The sequence below is a fragment of the Eptatretus burgeri genome, chromosome 3 (genome assembly GCF_056783735.1).
Source record: "Eptatretus burgeri isolate ZD-2024b chromosome 3, Ebu_testis_v1, whole genome shotgun sequence".
Lineage (NCBI taxonomy): Eukaryota > Metazoa > Chordata > Myxini > Myxiniformes > Myxinidae > Eptatretus > Eptatretus burgeri.
This window is the reverse complement of record NC_140963.1, coordinates 29201547-29220593: the sequence shown is the minus strand read 5'-3', so window position 1 is coordinate 29220593 and position 19047 is coordinate 29201547. Positions and strand designations below refer to the sequence as shown.

General features: G+C 42.0%; 1 protein-coding gene across 3 annotated transcripts in view; it reads left to right on the top strand.

Moving 5' to 3' along the window:
* LOC147029609 (cytoplasmic dynein 1 intermediate chain 1-like) overlaps positions 1-19047 on the top strand; it is a 98382-nt gene that overhangs the window by 8535 nt on the left and 70800 nt on the right. For all 3 annotated transcript variants that reach the window (XM_085872754.1, XM_085872756.1, XM_085872753.1), the window contains exon 3: positions 4194-4302. In XM_085872754.1, coding sequence (XP_085728880.1) covers positions 4194-4302 — 109 coding nt within the window. The remainder of the gene's footprint in view (positions 1-4193; positions 4303-19047) is intronic.

Here is a 19047-nt window from a genome sequence, read left to right as displayed (position 1 = left end):
GCACTGCCGAATCAAGGCCGTTAAATGAATAGCCGATCTGTTTCATCTACCGAATTGTCCACCTCTTGTGTGTCCATGCGAAGAGTGTGGACTGACTGTCTGGGCTTGGACCTACATATTCTTTGAAAATGACCCTTCTGTCCACAGTTGTTACATTCTTTAACGATGGCAGGGCAGTCGTGCTCCCTTCTCTGCTGGTGTGCACATTTAGGGCAAGTGTACTATTGAGCCGTAGTTTGGCATTATCGTGAGATTCTCGACCGCGAGTACCACGTCCCGTAAACACTGCGTCATTATCACGAGCACGGCGTCCCACAAACCTTATGATTCTTCTGTGCAGCTCGTTTACCTCCAGCAGCAGGTCCATTTCAGGTAAAATACACTCTTTGGTCCGCAGATCAGACATTCCGAAAACGATTTTATCCGGAATCATGTTGTCCACCTCAGTAAACTCCCACAATTTGGCCAACGTTCATAGATCCATCAGGTAATGGCCGAAGGATTGCCCATCCTGATTTTTGGTCTCACAAAAGTGTCATTCGTACACCTGATTCTTTCAAGGGTTGCAGTACTCTTTGAATTTTATTTTTATCACTTCTGACCGTACCTTACTGTCTAATGCGGGGTTGAACGAAAACATGTTGTAGACCTCAATTGCTTCCTTACTCTCCACCCCAGAGGCCTGTCCTGAAGCCTCTAAAAACCGCTCAAATTACAGGGAACAGCAGCACCAGCTGTCGCTGGGGGTTGTGTCGTGTAAAGGGACATATGGTGGTGGCTTGAATAGCTCCATATTCACATGAAAGCAATCTTCACAGCCACCGCTGCCACCATGTAGTAATTAGACTAACATACAGGCGCGAGCGCCAGGTTTATTAATGAATGGTCATGGAACAGTAAGTGACGTACAGAGATCCTGTAAAACTAAATCTACAAGATCTGGTAGACACACAACAGATTTCATGACTTTTCTTGCAGTTGGAAGCAGGTTTCCTGATCTGTACTTGAGAGTATCAGTTGTTGCACCCTTTCTTTGTATTGGAATGATGTTTGCTGACCTCCTGGCAGATTGTAGGCAGGCAAAAGAGAAGGAAGGACATGTTAAATAGAGCACACAGAAAAAGCAAGAGCAGCAGTGCAGAATCTGAGAACATTGGGACCAGTGTGACTACTCCTCATTTTCATGAATGCCAAGGTGAGCCAATGAAAAAAAGCCAAGAATTCACAAGGTTTCGGAAAAGCGATGATAATGGAAAACCTATAGAAAACCAAGACGCCAAGGTGAACAACGAATAGCCAAGATCTTGTGAAAAAAGCAAAGGAGTGGTCACACTGATTGGGACTGATGCCATTGTCAAAGCAGTGTTCAGGATGGACTGATGTGAGAAGGACACAAAGTCCCGTAGACAGTGGATCCTGGGGCGTAACCTGCAGACAGAACAAGCGCAGAGGCGGATTAAGATTTTTTTGGGGGCCCTGGGCACAAAAAAAAAAATTTGGCCCAAAACGCCCGCCCCCCCCCACAAAAGAAAACTCTTTGTTATTTCACCCCAAAAAAGAGGACTCCATGTTATTGTCACACTCGCTTAGTCGATGTTGCTTTAGACTCGACTGCAAAAAATCCTGAGGCATTCCCATGCTTTATTGCCTTTTTCCCCCTTGGGATTTTTTTTTACATGTTGTGGTATTTCAGTACCAATCAGCTTGTTCTCACTTGCCAATACAGCCGTTCCTGAACAACAGTTTTATTGGAGTGCTTGCTTGAATGCTTAAGCCACTTGTGAGCACTGTACAAGTTGATTGGTAATGGTAAACACCCTGGCACTTGCAGGGATGTGTTGTTTACTAAGTTTTTATTTTCTTACTTTTTTGTACATGGAGATGAGACTTGTGGAAGAGCGAAAATTTTCTTGTAGAGTCCTCGCCAAGTGGCGTCGGCATTCAAGTTAAGCAGTCGAATGGAACTATTGTCAAGGAATAGCTGGCTTAGCAAGCGATAGCTAGCTGATTGGTTATTTAACACACCTCAGCACGTGTGACACCGAAGACCCTTTTCTGATTCTTCCGCTCGTGCAACGAAAACAGTTAATTTCGGGTGATTTTCACCATTTTTGCTGTTGTTGAGTTATTTTCGCTTTTCAGCACCGCCGGGGTCGGTTCGTTTCATCCTCGGGAGAGGTGTCTGATTTTAAAAACCGCAACATTCCGCCGTGCACTTGGGACAGTCCATTTGCTCATGAGGGGATGTTTTGTGATCGTACAACAAATTGTGGCGTGGATTTGTTAAACAATATCGATATGTATTAACATTAGGATTTACTAGTGCGGGACCGTAGGGGCAGGCCCGAAGGTGCGTGCCAGTATGTGCAGCTTCGTGCCTGCAGTATCAGGTCCCCAGCATCAATTGTGACGTCATATCAAACGAAGAAGAATAATTGTGACGCCCCCTCTCTCTCGCACCCTCTCTCCCCCCCTCTCTCCCCCCTCTCCCTACCCTCTCTTGCCACCCCCCTCTCACCCTCCTCCTCTCTCCCCCTCCTCTGTCCCCTCCCCTCTCTTGCCCCCTCACCCCCTCTCTCGCCCTTCTCTCTCGCCTCCTCTCTCTCGCACCCTCTCTCCCCCTCTCTCCCCCTCTCTCCCTCTCCTCTCTTGCCACCTCCTCTCACCCCCTCTTCCCTCCCTCTCACCCCCTCCTCTCTCTCCCCCTCCTCTGTCCCCCTCCCCTCTCTTGCCCCCCTCACCCCATCTCTCGCCCTTCTCTCTCGCCCCCTCTCTTCCCCCTCCTCTCTTCCCCCTCCTCTCTTCCCCCTCCTCTCTTCCCCCTCCTCTCTCGTCCCTGTTTCTGTAATTGTATTCACAAATGTCTACCAAGCACAACGATTAATTCCAACCTTGGGAAAAAAACAGCTTTCAAACCGTTGGGAAGCAGCTGTTTCCCTCCGGAAAATTCAAACCTTGGGATAAATTAATAATTTTAATAATAATCAAACCTTGGGAGTTTGGCACATACCCCGGTATGGCACATACCCAGAGAAAGGCACATACCCAGGTATGGCACATACCCAGGGAAAGGCACATACCCAGGTCCCCAGCGTCAATTGTGACGTCATACCAAACGAAGCAGAAGAATTGTGGGGTCAATCCTTAAAAAAAAAAAAAAAAAAATTAAATAAACATTAATTGTGACGTCATTCGTGATGTCATAGCACCGTGTCCTGTCATTGGTTCACAGATACATGGCCGTAACATGGGAACCGCTCGTCCGATCGATATCAAACCTCAAAAAGGCACATCCGCGGGTCCCCGGCAATATTCCTGGCAAGTTTCAATCCGATCGGACCGGTGGTCGTCCGGTTATTAATAATTTGGGGAAAAATTGGCATGATAAGGTGAGAAGGTGGAACGACACCTTCAGCTGCCATATATACACCTTCTCAACACTGAAAAAGCAGTAAAATGGCCATAACTTGGGAACCGCTCATCCCATCGATATCAAAGCTCATAAAGGCACATCCGCGGGTCCCCGGCAATATTCCTGGCAAGTTTCAATGAGATCGGACCAGCGGTCGTCGAGAAACGGCGGTCGCAGACAGACAGGCAAACAGACAGACAAACAGACAGACACACACACACAGAGATTGCTTTAATTATAAATAGATACAAATTTTGATTTTTGATGCAATTGCAAACATTAAACGTAGTTATCAATGCACTTTCTTTCTCTACTAACCTATCCCCCTAATTTTGTAATAGTCCCGTCGAGTTAAACATCAGGGGAAGACACTTTTTTAATCGATTCATCACGTCACAATGATTTCTTTCTCCCTTTGCACTGTGTTTATTACCACTCACAAGTTATGTTTTGTCCGCAAAGTGAGGTCCCACCTTCCGGGTCTGTCTCAAGAGATTGTGAACCACATTAAGTGTTATTGCATGGGGTCATGAATGACCCTCTCACTGCCTCTGCCTTTCAACCCAGGTTGAGCTCGAGGGGGCCCCCCTTTGAGCTCGGGGCTCTAGGCAGGGGCCCTGCATGCTCGTGCGTTAATCTGCCACTGCAAGCTTGGTTGTGTACTTGGGATTTGGAGGCAAACACAGATTTTAGATGTTCTGCATTATCTTTGGCAGAGTCTCCTGATATTTTGTCTGCATGCACAGCATTTAAGGTTAACTTTTTAATGCTTTTGATGCAGGCTGAATTGAAGAAAGAACCACAGACTGAAGAGTCAGATCTGGAAAGAAAGAGAAGGGAGACTGAGGCTTTTCTACACAGTATTGGGATTCCAGCGGAGCCCCCTTTAGGTATGTTTTACATCTTGGACGAAAGCTTTTACAATGGCTTTGTAAATTTGAATGACAAACTGGACACCTTTTTGGCTGCACTACATGTACTGTACATATGTAACTAGTGCAGTATTGTTATTGCCAGTGAAGTATTTGTAGTTTCTGCAAATCATTGTAGTTTTTGACCTCGATTATATCAGCTTTTTAGCCCATTTCGTGTTTAGGAGAAGAGCAATTGATTACTCAAATAATCAGATTACCCAACTAATATATAATCAGAAAATCTGGGCTTTTCATGGCTTTTCTTCACTCGGAAAGCACCAGAAAAAAATTAGTTTATTTGCATTTATGAGAAGTTGCAAGTGGTGAAACGATGCACACACAATGAAATGTTTAACAAACAAATGATGGCAAAACATTGAACAAAGTTTGACAAACATTGTATTTAAATTATTTAGTTGCGTAGGGGGCTGATTTCTATGGTGAAGGGCCTCGATAAGTTCAGTCCACTCAAATGTTTGGCCCTCACTATCAGCCGTGATCTTTCCATGGGTAAACCACATATCTAAGTTGGCCTCCAAAGCCAGTTGGCAACTGCGCGACCTCCATCGTGCAAAGTCTTTCCTCGGCACATCTGAACTTTTATTTACCTCCAAGGCCTTCAACCACAACTTGACAGATTGCTGCTCTCCCCTCTGGGCCGGCTCCCCATCTCATACGTTGCTTACCTTGACGTCGTGAAAACCACGACCTTCATAAGTCATTGGAATCTCTCACAACGAAGCTGAGTCTCTGGGCATTATTTCTGCAGGGTGGCAGTATCCGTTTCTGATAGAATTCCGAAAATGCAGAATCACTGCTCACCTCCACTCGTTCACAGCACTTTTTCTTCTTCTTCCATTAGTTCTATGTTCTCGCTCCTCCACGAGCCTCAACTCTTTGCACAAAAACGTCCTGTTTCTTGTCAATTTTTGTAAATGTTTTGTTTTTTTCAAGTTGGATTATCATTTTCCCCCGAGCCTTTCTTTCCCTCTCAACAAGATACCTGTGGATGACATGTAGTTTGAAAAAAGGAAAAGTATTTAACTGAAAAAAGCAGTGTAGTGATAATAATTTGCTCAAATATCAACTGCCACAATATTCTTTAAAATAAAGTGATGAAATATTTGTTGAATATGCTGGAGTGAAATTGATGAGCGTTAACAGGGAGGACCTCTCCGGTTTGTATTTCTTCGGAACAAACATCTACTGGGTATTTGGTACACGATTGGACCCTCTGGGGTATATAATTATCTATGAGTCATTCGTTACGTCCACCACCAAGAGTGTATGAAGGTTGTGTTTTCACCCCTGTTTGCTTGTCTGTTTGTGATATCTCAACAAGTTCTGGGCAGATTTGGACAAAACTTGGTGGACAGGTTTGGTGTGTGACACGGACGACTTGACTCCATTTTGGTGAAGCTCCGGACACTAGAATTTAAGTGATTCTTCACCATTGAGAGATTGGGCCAAAAACAATATGTTGCACAGTATCTCAAAAAGTTGGGGACAGATTCGGATGAAACTTGGTGGAAAAGTTGGGTATTTGACAAGGACAAATTCGTTAGATTTTGGTTAAAATCGGGATCCGGATCTGGATACTAGAATTTTTAAAGTGATTTTTCACCATTGAGAGATAGGGCGAAAAACGATATGTAGCACGATATCTCAAAAGGTTATGGATGGATTGGGATAAAACGTGGTCAATGAGTTGGATATGTGACAAAAACGAGATGAGAAGATTTTGGTTAAGGTCCAGAAGCAGATCCAGCCTATCAGTGGGAGAAAACCGTATACTGTTCAGCCTGACAGAGGTACGCTCTCTACTGAGTGCCGTTCTCGTTAGCTCGCCTGTTCGAAGAACAGAGCGATAGCGATACCCCCAGTGTGAGCGTCAGCGTGAAAATGTTAAAGTTTTTGGTGCAAGTTATTTTTTCGTTTCTAATGTTTTTATCTACCACACTTTTTTATATGCCCGAGATATATATATATATATATATATATATATATATATATATATATATATATATATATATATATATATATATATATATATATATATATATATATATATATATATATATATATATATATATATATAGTGGTTAGGGCAGCGGCTTGGGATCCAAAAGGTCCTGAGTTCAAGTCCCGTTGGGCCACTGAATTAATACACCAGGGGGTTGACTCAGCCTGTCATCCTTCCGAGGTCGGCGAAATGAGTACCAGTATACTGGGCCGGTGTATACCCCGGTTAAAATAGGTGTACCATATCCCTGTGTCGTAAGAGGCGACCAGGGTTGCGTCAGGAAGGGCATCCGGCGTAAAACATGTGCCAAATCACTATGCGGATCATACGGATGATCCTCTGTGGCGACCCCGAACGGGAGCAGCCGAAAGAAGAAGAAGAAGAGATATATATATATATATATATATATATATATATATATACATATATATATATATATATATATATATATATATATATATATATATATACATATATATATATATATATATATATATATATTGTTGAGGTTGACGAAATTCGCAAACCACCATTCAGGTCCCTTAGGTGAGATATCTCTGTAAGTATATGTGTAGTTAGGCCCAAACCCGTTGTTTAGAGGGAATAAATGTCATTTATGCGGGCTGCGACCCTTTTAGATAGCCGTTTTTCTTTTACTATCTTTATTTTGGACCAGCCGCCATTACTACCACCACCAACCACGTCTCAACACCCATCACACAACAACCACCAGCCGCAACGCCGCTTCACAACAACAACAACGCCAACAGCCACGACCTTTACCGTCACTTCTCGCTCTCGCAACCATCGCATCACCGCCATTTCCGCGCCGCTTGTGGGCACCGATACTGGACTCGTGCAGGGCGCGCACCGAGTAGCGTGTGCAGAAACATCACAGCCTTTCCGAAGAAAATGGATCAAAAACGACTCACGCCCACTTCTGTTCCGTCCTATCGGCGAGCGTGGGGCGATTTGGCCCCGCCTCCAGGTGCGTTGGAGTAATATCGCTATATGCAAATTCATGGATCAAAAAGCATTCACGCCCACTTCTGTTCCGTCCTATCGGCGAGCGTGGGGTGATTTGGCCCCGCCTCCAGGTGCGTTGGAGTAATATCGCTATATGCAAATTCATGGATCAAAAAGCATTCACGCCCACTTTTCCTCGGTCCAATGGGGAGCCAGCCAGAGGTGAAGGGTCGAAGGTAAAGGGTCGAAGGCGAAGGAGCGAGGCCCCGGGGGCTATAAAGGGCTGCGTTCGCTCGCCAAACGGGGTAGTTCGCAGTCGGTGGAGTTGGGAAGAAGAAGCAGTAGTAGTCAGTCAAGTGCAGTCGGTGGAGTTGGGAAGAAGAAGCAGGCAGTTCGCAGTCGGTGGAGTTGGGAAGAGCCAGTCAAGAGAGGAGTCGGAGAAGGCAGTTGGACGGAGCTGTGGAGAGTTGGAGAGGTGGCGGCGGCGAAGGCGGTCGAGGGGGTGCTCGTGTCAGAGTCGGGGAGCTGTGGAGGGGAGAGGCCGGCAACGCGACCGAGGTCGTGGTGGAGACGCTCGTCGCGTGACCCGAGACAGGGAGATATCCTCCTTCCCCCGAGCATCAACAACCCCCTCCTGTTTCCCCCCGCGCTGAGATAGTGCGAGAAGGGGGCCCCGTTCCCACCCCATACCAGGCAGTCCCAGCGAGGCCCGCGGAGTCGGGGCGCCAGCGCCATTTTGCGGCTCATCACCAGATGGGTAGGCTCGACGTGGTCTCGGCCCCAGGCCGTCTGCCCCCTCATAGTGGAGGGTGGTCCCTTTTTCTTTTGCTTTGAGTATATGTGTTGTCGGCGCCGTCTGTGAAGTAAAACTGTATAAGTGTTGCCGTGTGCTCGGTAGTCGGTTAGCTCTGCATTGTGTTTTGCTTTCACATTTGCTTTTTGTGTATTATTGTGTGTTTCTTCTTCTTTTACATTTGCTTTTGGTGTAATTGTATATGTGTGCTTTCCGTTCATCGCGAAATAAATGTGCTCTATGTTGAACTGTTTCTCCCGTTTCGCTTCGTCTTTTCCTTTATTGAATCTCCATCTTACTTCACGTAAAGGGTTGGTCGTGGGCTAAAACGCCCGATAATTAATCGAACCGTCCAGGTTGACGATAACACCACTCGGTTATCCCGATAGTACGGAACGGGTCGCTTAAAGTGGCCCGTGTCCGAAGTCGACCTGCGGCGAGGTGCGATCGCCCGGTCTACCCTCCGTGTGGGTACTTAGGTAGGTCGAATTTGGCGAGCAACCCTATCCCACGCGGGGGGTCGATTGGCACGATCGTGGTGAGGCCGAAAGGCCCACCCGTGACTAGTTCCCGGCGTAAGTCCGAGAGGGTCACGACGGGATTGTCCGTCCGGTGGGCGATGTGCCGCGATTCGAGTTACGTGGCCGTTCGCACGCCGGCGGGCGTGAATCCGCAACAATATATATATATATATATATATATATATATATATATATATATATATATATATATATATATATATATATATATATATATATATATATATATCGGGGCGTATAATGTGATACCTGTCGTCCGTCTGTCTGTCTGTCTGTCTGTCTGTCTGTCAGTCCGTCCGTCCGTCCGTCCGTCCGTCCGTCCGTCCGTCCGTCCGTCCGTCCGTCCGTCCGTCCGTCCGTCCGTCCATCCATCCGTTCCTGTCCGCACTCTCACTCCCAAAGTTATCAACTTTCATGTTTCATAATTGGTACGTAGGTACAGACTGTAGAGACGGTGTGTCGTGACATACGTTCGTCATCTAAGTGGTTGCCATGGCAACCAGGATGCTGTTTTCCATCCGTTCCTGTCCGCACTCTAACTCCCAAAGTTTTCAATGTTCACGTTTCATATTTGGTACATAGGTACAGACTGTGGAGACGGTGTGTCGCGACATATGTTCGTCATCTAAAGTGGTTGCCATGGCAACTAGGATGCTGTTTTCCATGTAGTAGCACAATTCTGTATATACCTTCTTGTTAGGGCGTATATTGTGCTCACTTGCGCTCTTGTTACTGATTACAATATACAAATACAAATACATATATTGCTTTAAAATTATTTGGATCAGACTTCACTGCAATGCTTTATAAAAAATATTAATTGTTAGACTCGTCTTTTTAAAATGATAAATGTATAAACAGGCGAGTATAGGGTGGCTTTGACACTAACTCTGGTTTTATATTTACTGGCAGAGTACCAATTCTATGGGTGATCTTGTTCCGACCATGCAACACGTTCTTCTGATGCATACCTTTATTTGGGCGGTGTATAGGAAACTGACAGCTCTGTTTTAGCAAAAATAAAAATAAATCCGCGTTACGTGTATGAAGCAAAAACATGCCTACTGCTTATAATTCAAAACACCTCACTGCACTGGAAAATGTGGGGACAGGAATACTGTTCTGTAAATGGTGAAGATTTGTAATACCCTCCCCCACCTGGAGGCGGTGCTACACGATACACATTTACATAGAAAATTTGCGTCCTGCTCCCTTCACCCCCCCCACCCCCTCCAAGATCACCTGTAAAGATAAAAACACACTAATTGGGGTCATGCTGATCCTATGTAGCAAGCCTGGATGTAATCAGCCCAGAACTGGAGGAGGAGTCGCACGACAAACAAACAAACACCGGTCTATGAATTCGGGCTCAACATGTATGTGCCAATAATTGAACCTCAAAGCCATTCTTTACGAAGGCAACATATTTTGAGCAACAGACTACAAACACCAAATTAAAGTAAGGATCAAGGCATTTGCAGCTTATTATTTATTTATTTATTGTATAAACGAATGAGCCATTGATAATTGTATGCCCAGTTAAAGATGTTTATGTTTATATGTTTATATGTAAATACTGTATAATCATCACACGTCAAAGTTGCATTATTATGCAAAAAAATGATGGTTGCACGCAGCTGTTTTGCTATGCAATTTTATTGCACGCCACTTTATATTGTTCATAAGACAATGTTTGCATTTTCTTTTTGCCTTCCCATCCCCCCCCTCTCCCCCACCACCCTCCCCCTCACCATGCATGTTTTTGATTTTGTTGTTTTATGTTAACTATGCAAAATAATGATGTTGGGACAATGCATTCTTATACATCCTGGTTTCAAACTTTATAATGCTGTCCATTTTCCTGCCGAGGGCAACACAGGGACATTCTATCCTCAAGCATGGCTTATACACAGCCGAGAACTTCTAATTTGACTTCAGACCTCCTGCTTAAGCTAATTTCTTGATCCCATCTGTATTTTGGTTCGCATTGAGGGCTCGTGCAGGTTGTATGCACTATTCGTGATAAATCATGGTAACTTATCCAAATAGAATGAGAAGATGAAACTGTTGGTGTTCAATTTCCACCCAGCTCCATTTCAGGTTTTACACTCGGAGTAGAATTGTGGTGCTAATTAAATGAATGACATTTAAACTGAGGATGTGTTTAGAAACAGCGTGCATTACTCAGTCTCGAGAATTTTGGTGTACCAAGAGCTTGTCCGCAATACATGTTGCTGTCCTTCCTTGCATGAATGATGATGTGGAAGGCAGAAATAATTAGATTAAGGCTGTAGACACAGCATATGTTCGCATAGCCGTAGAACTTCTCACCTGTAGTTCGTGTGTGTGTTTAAGATTAGGAGTCATTAAATGTCCCATCAAAGGTGACGGAAGATCGTGCTCGTCGAGATAACTCTGTTGTGTCCAATGTATTTATTCTCCTGATAGGTGGAACCTGATAGGGTCGAGCAGGATAGGAAAGTGGAGGGGTGATACAGCACATTCTGGGTGTTGGGAGTGTCCTCGTGGTGGTGGTGTGGAGACCAGTTCAGCTTCAGGTGGAGATTTCTGTGGCCTGATTGGTAGAACCCCGAGAGGTGGAGACTTGTTAGGGCTTCAGAGCGGGGATTCCTGAGGACCTCAGACTTCGATTAGTGAAACCCCTTGTGTCTCTGTTTGTGTTTGTCTTTGTGTCGTGTGTCGACGATGCATTGACGACAAAGGTTTATGTTTATACAGCAAACACAAAGAACTTCTCGGGTTTATTGCATAGATTCATGTTCCAAGCATATGTATTTTATAGATGTACACACGTACATATTCTATATAGATACATATATTTTAATGATGTAGACGCATTTCTATAGTTTGTACTTTATAGATGCAGTCACGTTATAATGGTATGTATCTTATAGATGTGCTCACATTGCAATAGTATGTACTTTATTGACATACTCAATTGAAAAAACATAACGTGTCATACTGACTACTACCAGGTGGTGTTTGTGGCCTACGTTCGCACAATATATCTGGACAGACAGACAGACAGCAAAATAACCTAAATGCACTACAATAAGTTTATTATCATGCCAGCATGATATTGTAATCAACAAAATGACAGGATTAATTAAGCAGATTAATGATAAATCATAGTAAATCAAGCAGAGCTCCAGTTGAATCAATAGTTGAAAGTAAATGAAAGCCTTTTCTCCAAAACAGAGTTCATGTGATTGGATTGCTTCTGTTGAGGGCATGCCTGGCCAATTGCTCTTGTTCTTGAGTCACCAATGCTATCAAATTTCCCATCAGACCTCATGGGAATATATAAGACAAAAACCTTTTTTTAAATTACAAAACCAATTGTCTTCGCAAAAGTTTTTGAAACATTTGATAGATTGTTACATTGAAATATTAGAATAATAATAAACGCAAAGTGTTTGCTAAAACTACTGTTTTGCTGATGGGTACAGCGAGCTATGTTATTGATGCAACGTTCTCTCTTTAGTTAAGTATGAGTTATTCGATTAAATGTAACTACAATAATGTTATTAAAAGGGAGCCCAACTCGATTAGAGGTTTCTATATTTGCGTAAGTTTGAGTTCTCTTTCGCATTCACAGAGTGAATGGTTCGTTGAACATTGGCACGTTTTGGCGAACGTAGTTTGTGAAATTCAACATTGGCTCGATGGGGAACTTATAAAGTGTTGCAAGCAGAATTTAAAAAATATATTATTACGAATAAATTATTGCATCATCCTCCCTAATATGATCTTGTGAGATTGAACTCTTATGTATTTAATCCGATTATTAATCGGATCCGATTATTAGAATTTTTAAAGTGATTCTTCACCATTGAGAGGTCGTGCTAAAATGATATATTGCACAATATCTCAAAAAGTGTAGCATCTACACTAATCTTATGTAGCAGTGTTTATGCAAGGTAGCAATTTGCAATGATATTAAATTTAAAATGAAGTTAGAAATTTCCAGGATAGCAATGTGAAATTGAATCGGAAAGCGAATGAGCCACAAGTTTAAATTAACAACAGTTTTACCAAAAGTTATGTTCTTTGTCCTTTCCCATCATTCTTTTTTGTTTCTAACTGTTTCTAACTTTTTTGTTTACTGAAAATTCTGCTCATCCACTTTTCTCGTGTTCTTTTAAGACCAGGAGTGAAACTGACACACTAAATAATACTTACCAGCTAACTTTATGGAGTATCGGATAAATTTGTACGGATGATGAAGAGTACCGACAATGGATATAAATGCAGTGTAATAGGCAACAAGAAGTTGTCATCTGAATTTGAAGTTACTACAGGGTTCAGGCAAGGTTGTATGTTTTTCCGTTAATGATTTTCGTGGTGTTGGACTGGGTGTTGTGAAAAACAACGGAGTAGAGAAGGAACGGGATACCTTGGAGGAACCAATTTGAATCGCGAGAGGAATTGTGGTTTGTAGATAGCATCTGCCTGATGTCACAGTCCTTACATAGCAGGCAGGAGAGAGTAAATAGGCCACAGTAGTATGTGGTGAAAGTGGGGTAGAGAATTAACATAGCCAAACGAGAAAGTACGATCATACATGTCAGACACCCCAACAACAACATCATGTGTAACAATTCACCAATTGCAGAGGTCAACAAGTTTACATATCTGGGGTCCATGGTTACCATAACAGGAGGGGGAGATACAGATGTACTCCAGTGGATAGAAAAAGCAAGGGGTGCATTCATGAGACTCAAGAAGATTTGGAAGTCAAAGAAGTATAACACCAAAACTAAGCTGAGGATCTTTGACAGCATCGTGAAGTCAGTTCTTCTCTTTGGATGTGAATCTTCGAAAATCACCAAATAAATAGCGACAAACTGGAGTCTTTCATCTACAGCACCGTGAGGAAAATCTTGAGAAACTTCTGGCCTGACATGGCTAAGTAAGAAAGAGGTTGAAAGGTTAACAGGGAGGAAAAACATCATGGAATAGATCAAAATTAGGGGTGGAGATGGAATGGTCACGTGTTACACATGGAGGATCAAATCATAGTGAAAATAACAATATACTGGGAACCTGATGGGAAGAAAAGGGTTGGACGGCCAAAAGGGGCCCAGGGATGTTCCACCGAGAAAGGAGTGAAAGTAACCGAGAATAAAATTTGAACATTGGCCCAAGATCGAAAGTGGAAAAACTTCATAAGATGCTCCACATGCCAGGTGGCATGGTTGGGTAATAAATTAGCAATAAGCAAACAGCTAGTTAAAATAGCTACACACCTTTAATTCAATGCTTTGCACACCTGCATGTGAAGAACAAAAAAAAAAACCATAATGATTTTTATTTTTTTCGGCCATGTTTATCCTACCGCACCAACGCCAGGTTTTAGCCACGTTTTTCAGATGTTGTTTCACTCTGAACTTATGACCGGAAGATGGTATTGAGTTGTGCGATGAGGAAGGAAAGAAAATGCGAGGGAGTTTTGCTGTTTTGATTTTCTTTAAAGTAGTAATGTTGAATTTATAGAGAAAATGACATTGTGAGCACCTTCGTTTAGCTGAATAACAAGATTGGTCCAGCTTGGAACTATTAATTTTGGGGAAAATGTTGGTGGAGTTGTTCAGACCATTTTAAGTCATTCCATTTTATTCACTCTTTGTGTTTTTGGCGAGTCAATTATGATGTTTTTTTTATAAACGAGCTCTCATATCGAGTTCAATAATAACTATTCCATAAAGCCACTAAGTGCACTCAAATGGCTTTTATAATGTACATTCAGTATTTTACAGTTTTCTGAATATTTCCCGAGATTGTTTCCAAAAAGCATAATTCACAACATTCACGAGTCAACAATAAAAAAAAAACATTTTTTTACATGGAGAGATAAAGAAAATTCATGTTAATAAACTTGAAATTGCTTATATCACAAAATAATTATTTCCTGAATAAAGACGAGTATTTCGGGGAAGGTATCCCAGTCCCGAAGGTGTGTGTCTGGAGATCAACATTGATCTGATTTATCATCAACACCTTTTCAACACTAAAATGTAAATGTAACAACATTATCTACATCTAAAAGGAGCCATGTTTGCATGTGTGCATGCATGAGAGTTCCACCCATTGGATACAAATCTTGCCTGACACCACCCACACTTTCTATATTTTACCCTTTAGAACCATTTGGAACTAGAAGGGCACTCGGTAGAGCGCATACCTCTGCCACGTAATACTTGATCCACAAGAACATATCAGGCCCAGTCCATTTTTGAAATATCAGTACTCTATCATTTTTGACCCAATTTCTCAATGGTGAAGAATGACTTTGAAAATTAAATAATTTTCGTATTCGGATCTTCACCAAAATCGAATCAATTCGTCCTTGTGACACACCCAACCTGTCCACCAAGTTTCGTCCGAATCCGTCCACAACTTTTTGAGATATTGTGCAATATATCATTTTAGCACGACCTCTCAATGGTGAAGAATCACTTTAAAAATTCTAATAATCGGATCCGGATCCGGATCTTCACCAAAATCAAATCAATTCTTCCTTGTCACACACCAAACCTGTCCACAAAATTTTATCAGATCCGTCCACAACTTTTTGAGATATCCTTAACACAAACAAACAGACAGACAAATAGACAGAAAGAGCAGGTGAAAACATAACTTCCTTCGCCTCCGGTAACAGAGGTAAATATCATGCTATTAATCATCGTTAGCGCTATTCTCAATGGTGAACAATCACTTCAAAATTATAGTAGTCGGATTCGGATTCGGATCTTCACCAAAGTTGAACCAATTCTTCCTTGTGACACACCAAACATATCCACCAAGTTTCATTTGAATCCGTCCACAACTTTTTGAGATATCATGCTATATATTGTTTTTGGCCCTATCTATCAATGGTGAAGAATCACTTTAAAAAGTCGAGTAGCCGGATCCTGATTTTCACCAAAATTAAACCGTTTCTTCCTTGTCAAACCCCGAAACTGCCCACCAAATTTCATCCAGATCCGTTCAAAAAATTTTGAGATCCCATACACAATCAAACAAACAAACAAACAAACAGAAAGGGGTGAAAATGTAACCTCCTTCGCCTTCGGTCGTGGAGGTAATTACACTTTAGAACCCATTATAATTACCCTTTAGAACCCTATCGAATTTACACTATAGAACCTTGAACCCATTTTGAATTACCCTTTGGAAGAACCCTTTAGAATTACCCTTTCGAACCCTTTAAAATTCACACTTTGGATATTTGAATCCATTACAATTAACCTTTAGAACCAATTAGAATTTCCCTTTAGAATCAATTACAATTACCCTTTAGAATCCATTTGAATTACCCTTTGGAAGAACCCTTTAGAATTATCCTTTAAAACACTTTATAATTTATACTTTAGATCTTTGAATCCATTAGAATTAACCTTTAGAACCAATTAGAATCCATTAGAATTACCCTTTGGAAGAACCCTTTATAATTACCCTTTAAAACCCTTTCGAATTTACACTTTGGATCTTTCAATCCATTAGAATTAACCTATAGAACCAATTAGAATTTTCCTTTAGAATCAATTAGAATACATGAGAAATACCCTTTAGAATACATTAGAATTACCCTTTGGAAGAACCCTTTAAAACTTTGAACCCATTATAATTTCCCTTTAGAACGCTTTACAATTTACCCTTCAGAACTTTGAACCCATTATAATTACCCTTTAGAACCCATTATTACCCTTTATAACCCATTGTAATTACCCTTTAGAACCCACTATAATTAGCCATTAGAACCCTTTATAATTACCCTTTAGAAGCCATTGCAATTACTCATTATAACCCATTGCAATTACCCTTTAGAACCCATTATAATTATCCTTTGGAACACATTATTACCCTTTTTAACCCATTGTAATTACCCTTTAGAACCCACTATAATTAACCATTAGAACTCATTATAATTACCCTTTAGAAGCCATTATATTACCCTTGAGAAGCCATTGCAATTACCCTTTATAACCCATTGCAATTACCCTTTAGAACCCATTATAATTACCCTTTATAACCCATTCCAATTACCCTTTATAACCCATTGCAATTACCCTTTATAACCCATTATAATTACCCTTTCGAACCCATTATAATCACCCTGTAGAACCCATTATATTACCCTTGAGAAGCCATTGCAATTGCCCTTTATAATCCATTGCAATTACCTTTTAGAACCCATTATAATTACCCTTTAGAATGCATTATATTACCCTTTGGAACCCATTAGAATTTACACTTTCGAACCCTTTCTCTCAAGCAGCGCTTTAACTGCAGAGGTTTTGCAGATTTGCTCTTATTTCTATTTTCTTTGAAAATTGTGATAGGTTGCTGTGAAGTCGGTGATAGCATGATCGGGAGCAGAAAGCATTACATATTCCGCTGTTTCGACATGCTCATGCCCGTTTGCTTTTATGAGCAGGGGGAGGGTGGGAGTAAAGATGGGACAACTTTGGAAGTGGGAGGTTGAGGTTTTGGGACTTGGAGCGAGGAAGGAGGTGTGGACAGCGAAGATGAGACAGCGTTGGGAGGTGGAGGTTGAGCCTTTTTTGTTGAAGAGTTATCAGAATCGCATACTGTAAGTTTACTCAGTACAAATGTAATTGTGACTGTGTATGTGATTGTATGGGGGTGATGCAATGACCCTACAATTCATGGGCTTGTTACGATTATAGCAGCAAACCAATGTCTGGTACAACATGGTCTACAGGTTGTTCCTGTTCCTAAATATCTCATGAGGAGTCAGTAAGAACACATGTCGAATATTTGTGGTGAACTCATCAGCATACTTTGTTGTGAATTACATTTTTAAAAGGTCATTGTATTTGTAACAATATCTTTGGAAATGCAAAGCTGACAAAGGTCATTCCGTTTACCCATTTCACTTAATGCTCGGATACATAACTTAGAGGACATACGACATGAATGTGAAGCAGGTTTAACAACGTGCAGATATTATGAGCACATGATTCAGACCTAGTCTAGATCAGTGTCATAATAGGAGAGTTTGACAGGATAGTGCAGAGGTAGAGCATTTACCTTTTGAGCTGTCCATTCTGAGCTCAATTCCTGACCCGACTATAAGCTAATAGTCAGGCAGATAACAGCAATTTTTGAGAGGAATCGTACAAATTACGATACAAGCATCAAATTTGGCACATTTGTTCTCCAGGGGATTCTAATCAAATCTGCCTGATTGGCCATTTGAAAATCCAAATTTTGAAAAATTTGAAAAAAAAACTTCAAAAAAGTCAAGATGATGAATCAATGTTGGATGCTGGCTGAGATTGGTGAATGTTTCAGAAACATCATCAAAGACGTTCCAAGTCTGCCATGAAGTTTTCTTCCCTTTACCGCGGAAGGCAGACACGACGTCACATTCAGTGAACGCATGGAAGTATGGGATCCCTCCAGCTTTCTCAGGCCCTATTGCAGAAACTACGTCATGGACTGGAATCCATCGCGCCTTGGCTCCTTGGCCAAAGGCAATCCACATGTTCTCAAGACCTAGTTCCTGTAAGGATGGCAGTACAGATATTGCTATGACGAGTCAGTCCGTGTCATTAGCCTGAATGATAATGGACTTGCTACCATCCGTCGTTGCATCCCTGGCGTGTACAAATATTCGAGTGTCAGCGTCTTCATGACAACATGGAGACACAGCATCCAGTGACTTCCTTGTGTTGATAATGGCATCTTCTTTTGTGACAATGACTGTGCTTGTCGTCCGTGCTTCACACATCTTTTCCGCAAGGAAGTGAAACAGCTCAGTCTTGTTGCTGTCATCTCAAAGAAAGCTTCTCCAGTTACTTGGGGTCTTACTGGTTCCTGTCACTCTTCTTCTGATTCCTTGCCCCCTTTTCGACGTTGCCCCGGACTTCAGACTTGACTTCTTGTACACATCAAACACTACGTCCACCCTCTCGTACCTGGCACCATAGGATTCCACCTTTGGGATGAGGTCTTCGTTAGCATAGTCATCAAATATCTTTGAAGTGCGTGGAGGTAGGGCATTGATAAGTGCTGAGCCATCAATGATGATTGCATCTCCCCTTGGTTCTCTGTTTGGGATGTTCACTTGTGCTTCAAGAATTTCAACCAGCTGTGACTTTAAAAGCCCTGCAGAACAGAAATGCCAAATTTGATGCTTGTATCATAATTTGCACGATTTTTTCTACTATCTACTACACGAGTAGAGCATTTACCTTTTGAGCTGTCTATTCAGAGCTCAATTCCTGACCCAACTATAAGCTATCGGATTGGTGCTTTGCAGCCAGGTCACTGCATCACAAGGTCCTTTCAATGGACATTAAGCTCAGTGTTCTGTTTGCTGGGACACACAGAGCTGTTGAATATCAAGG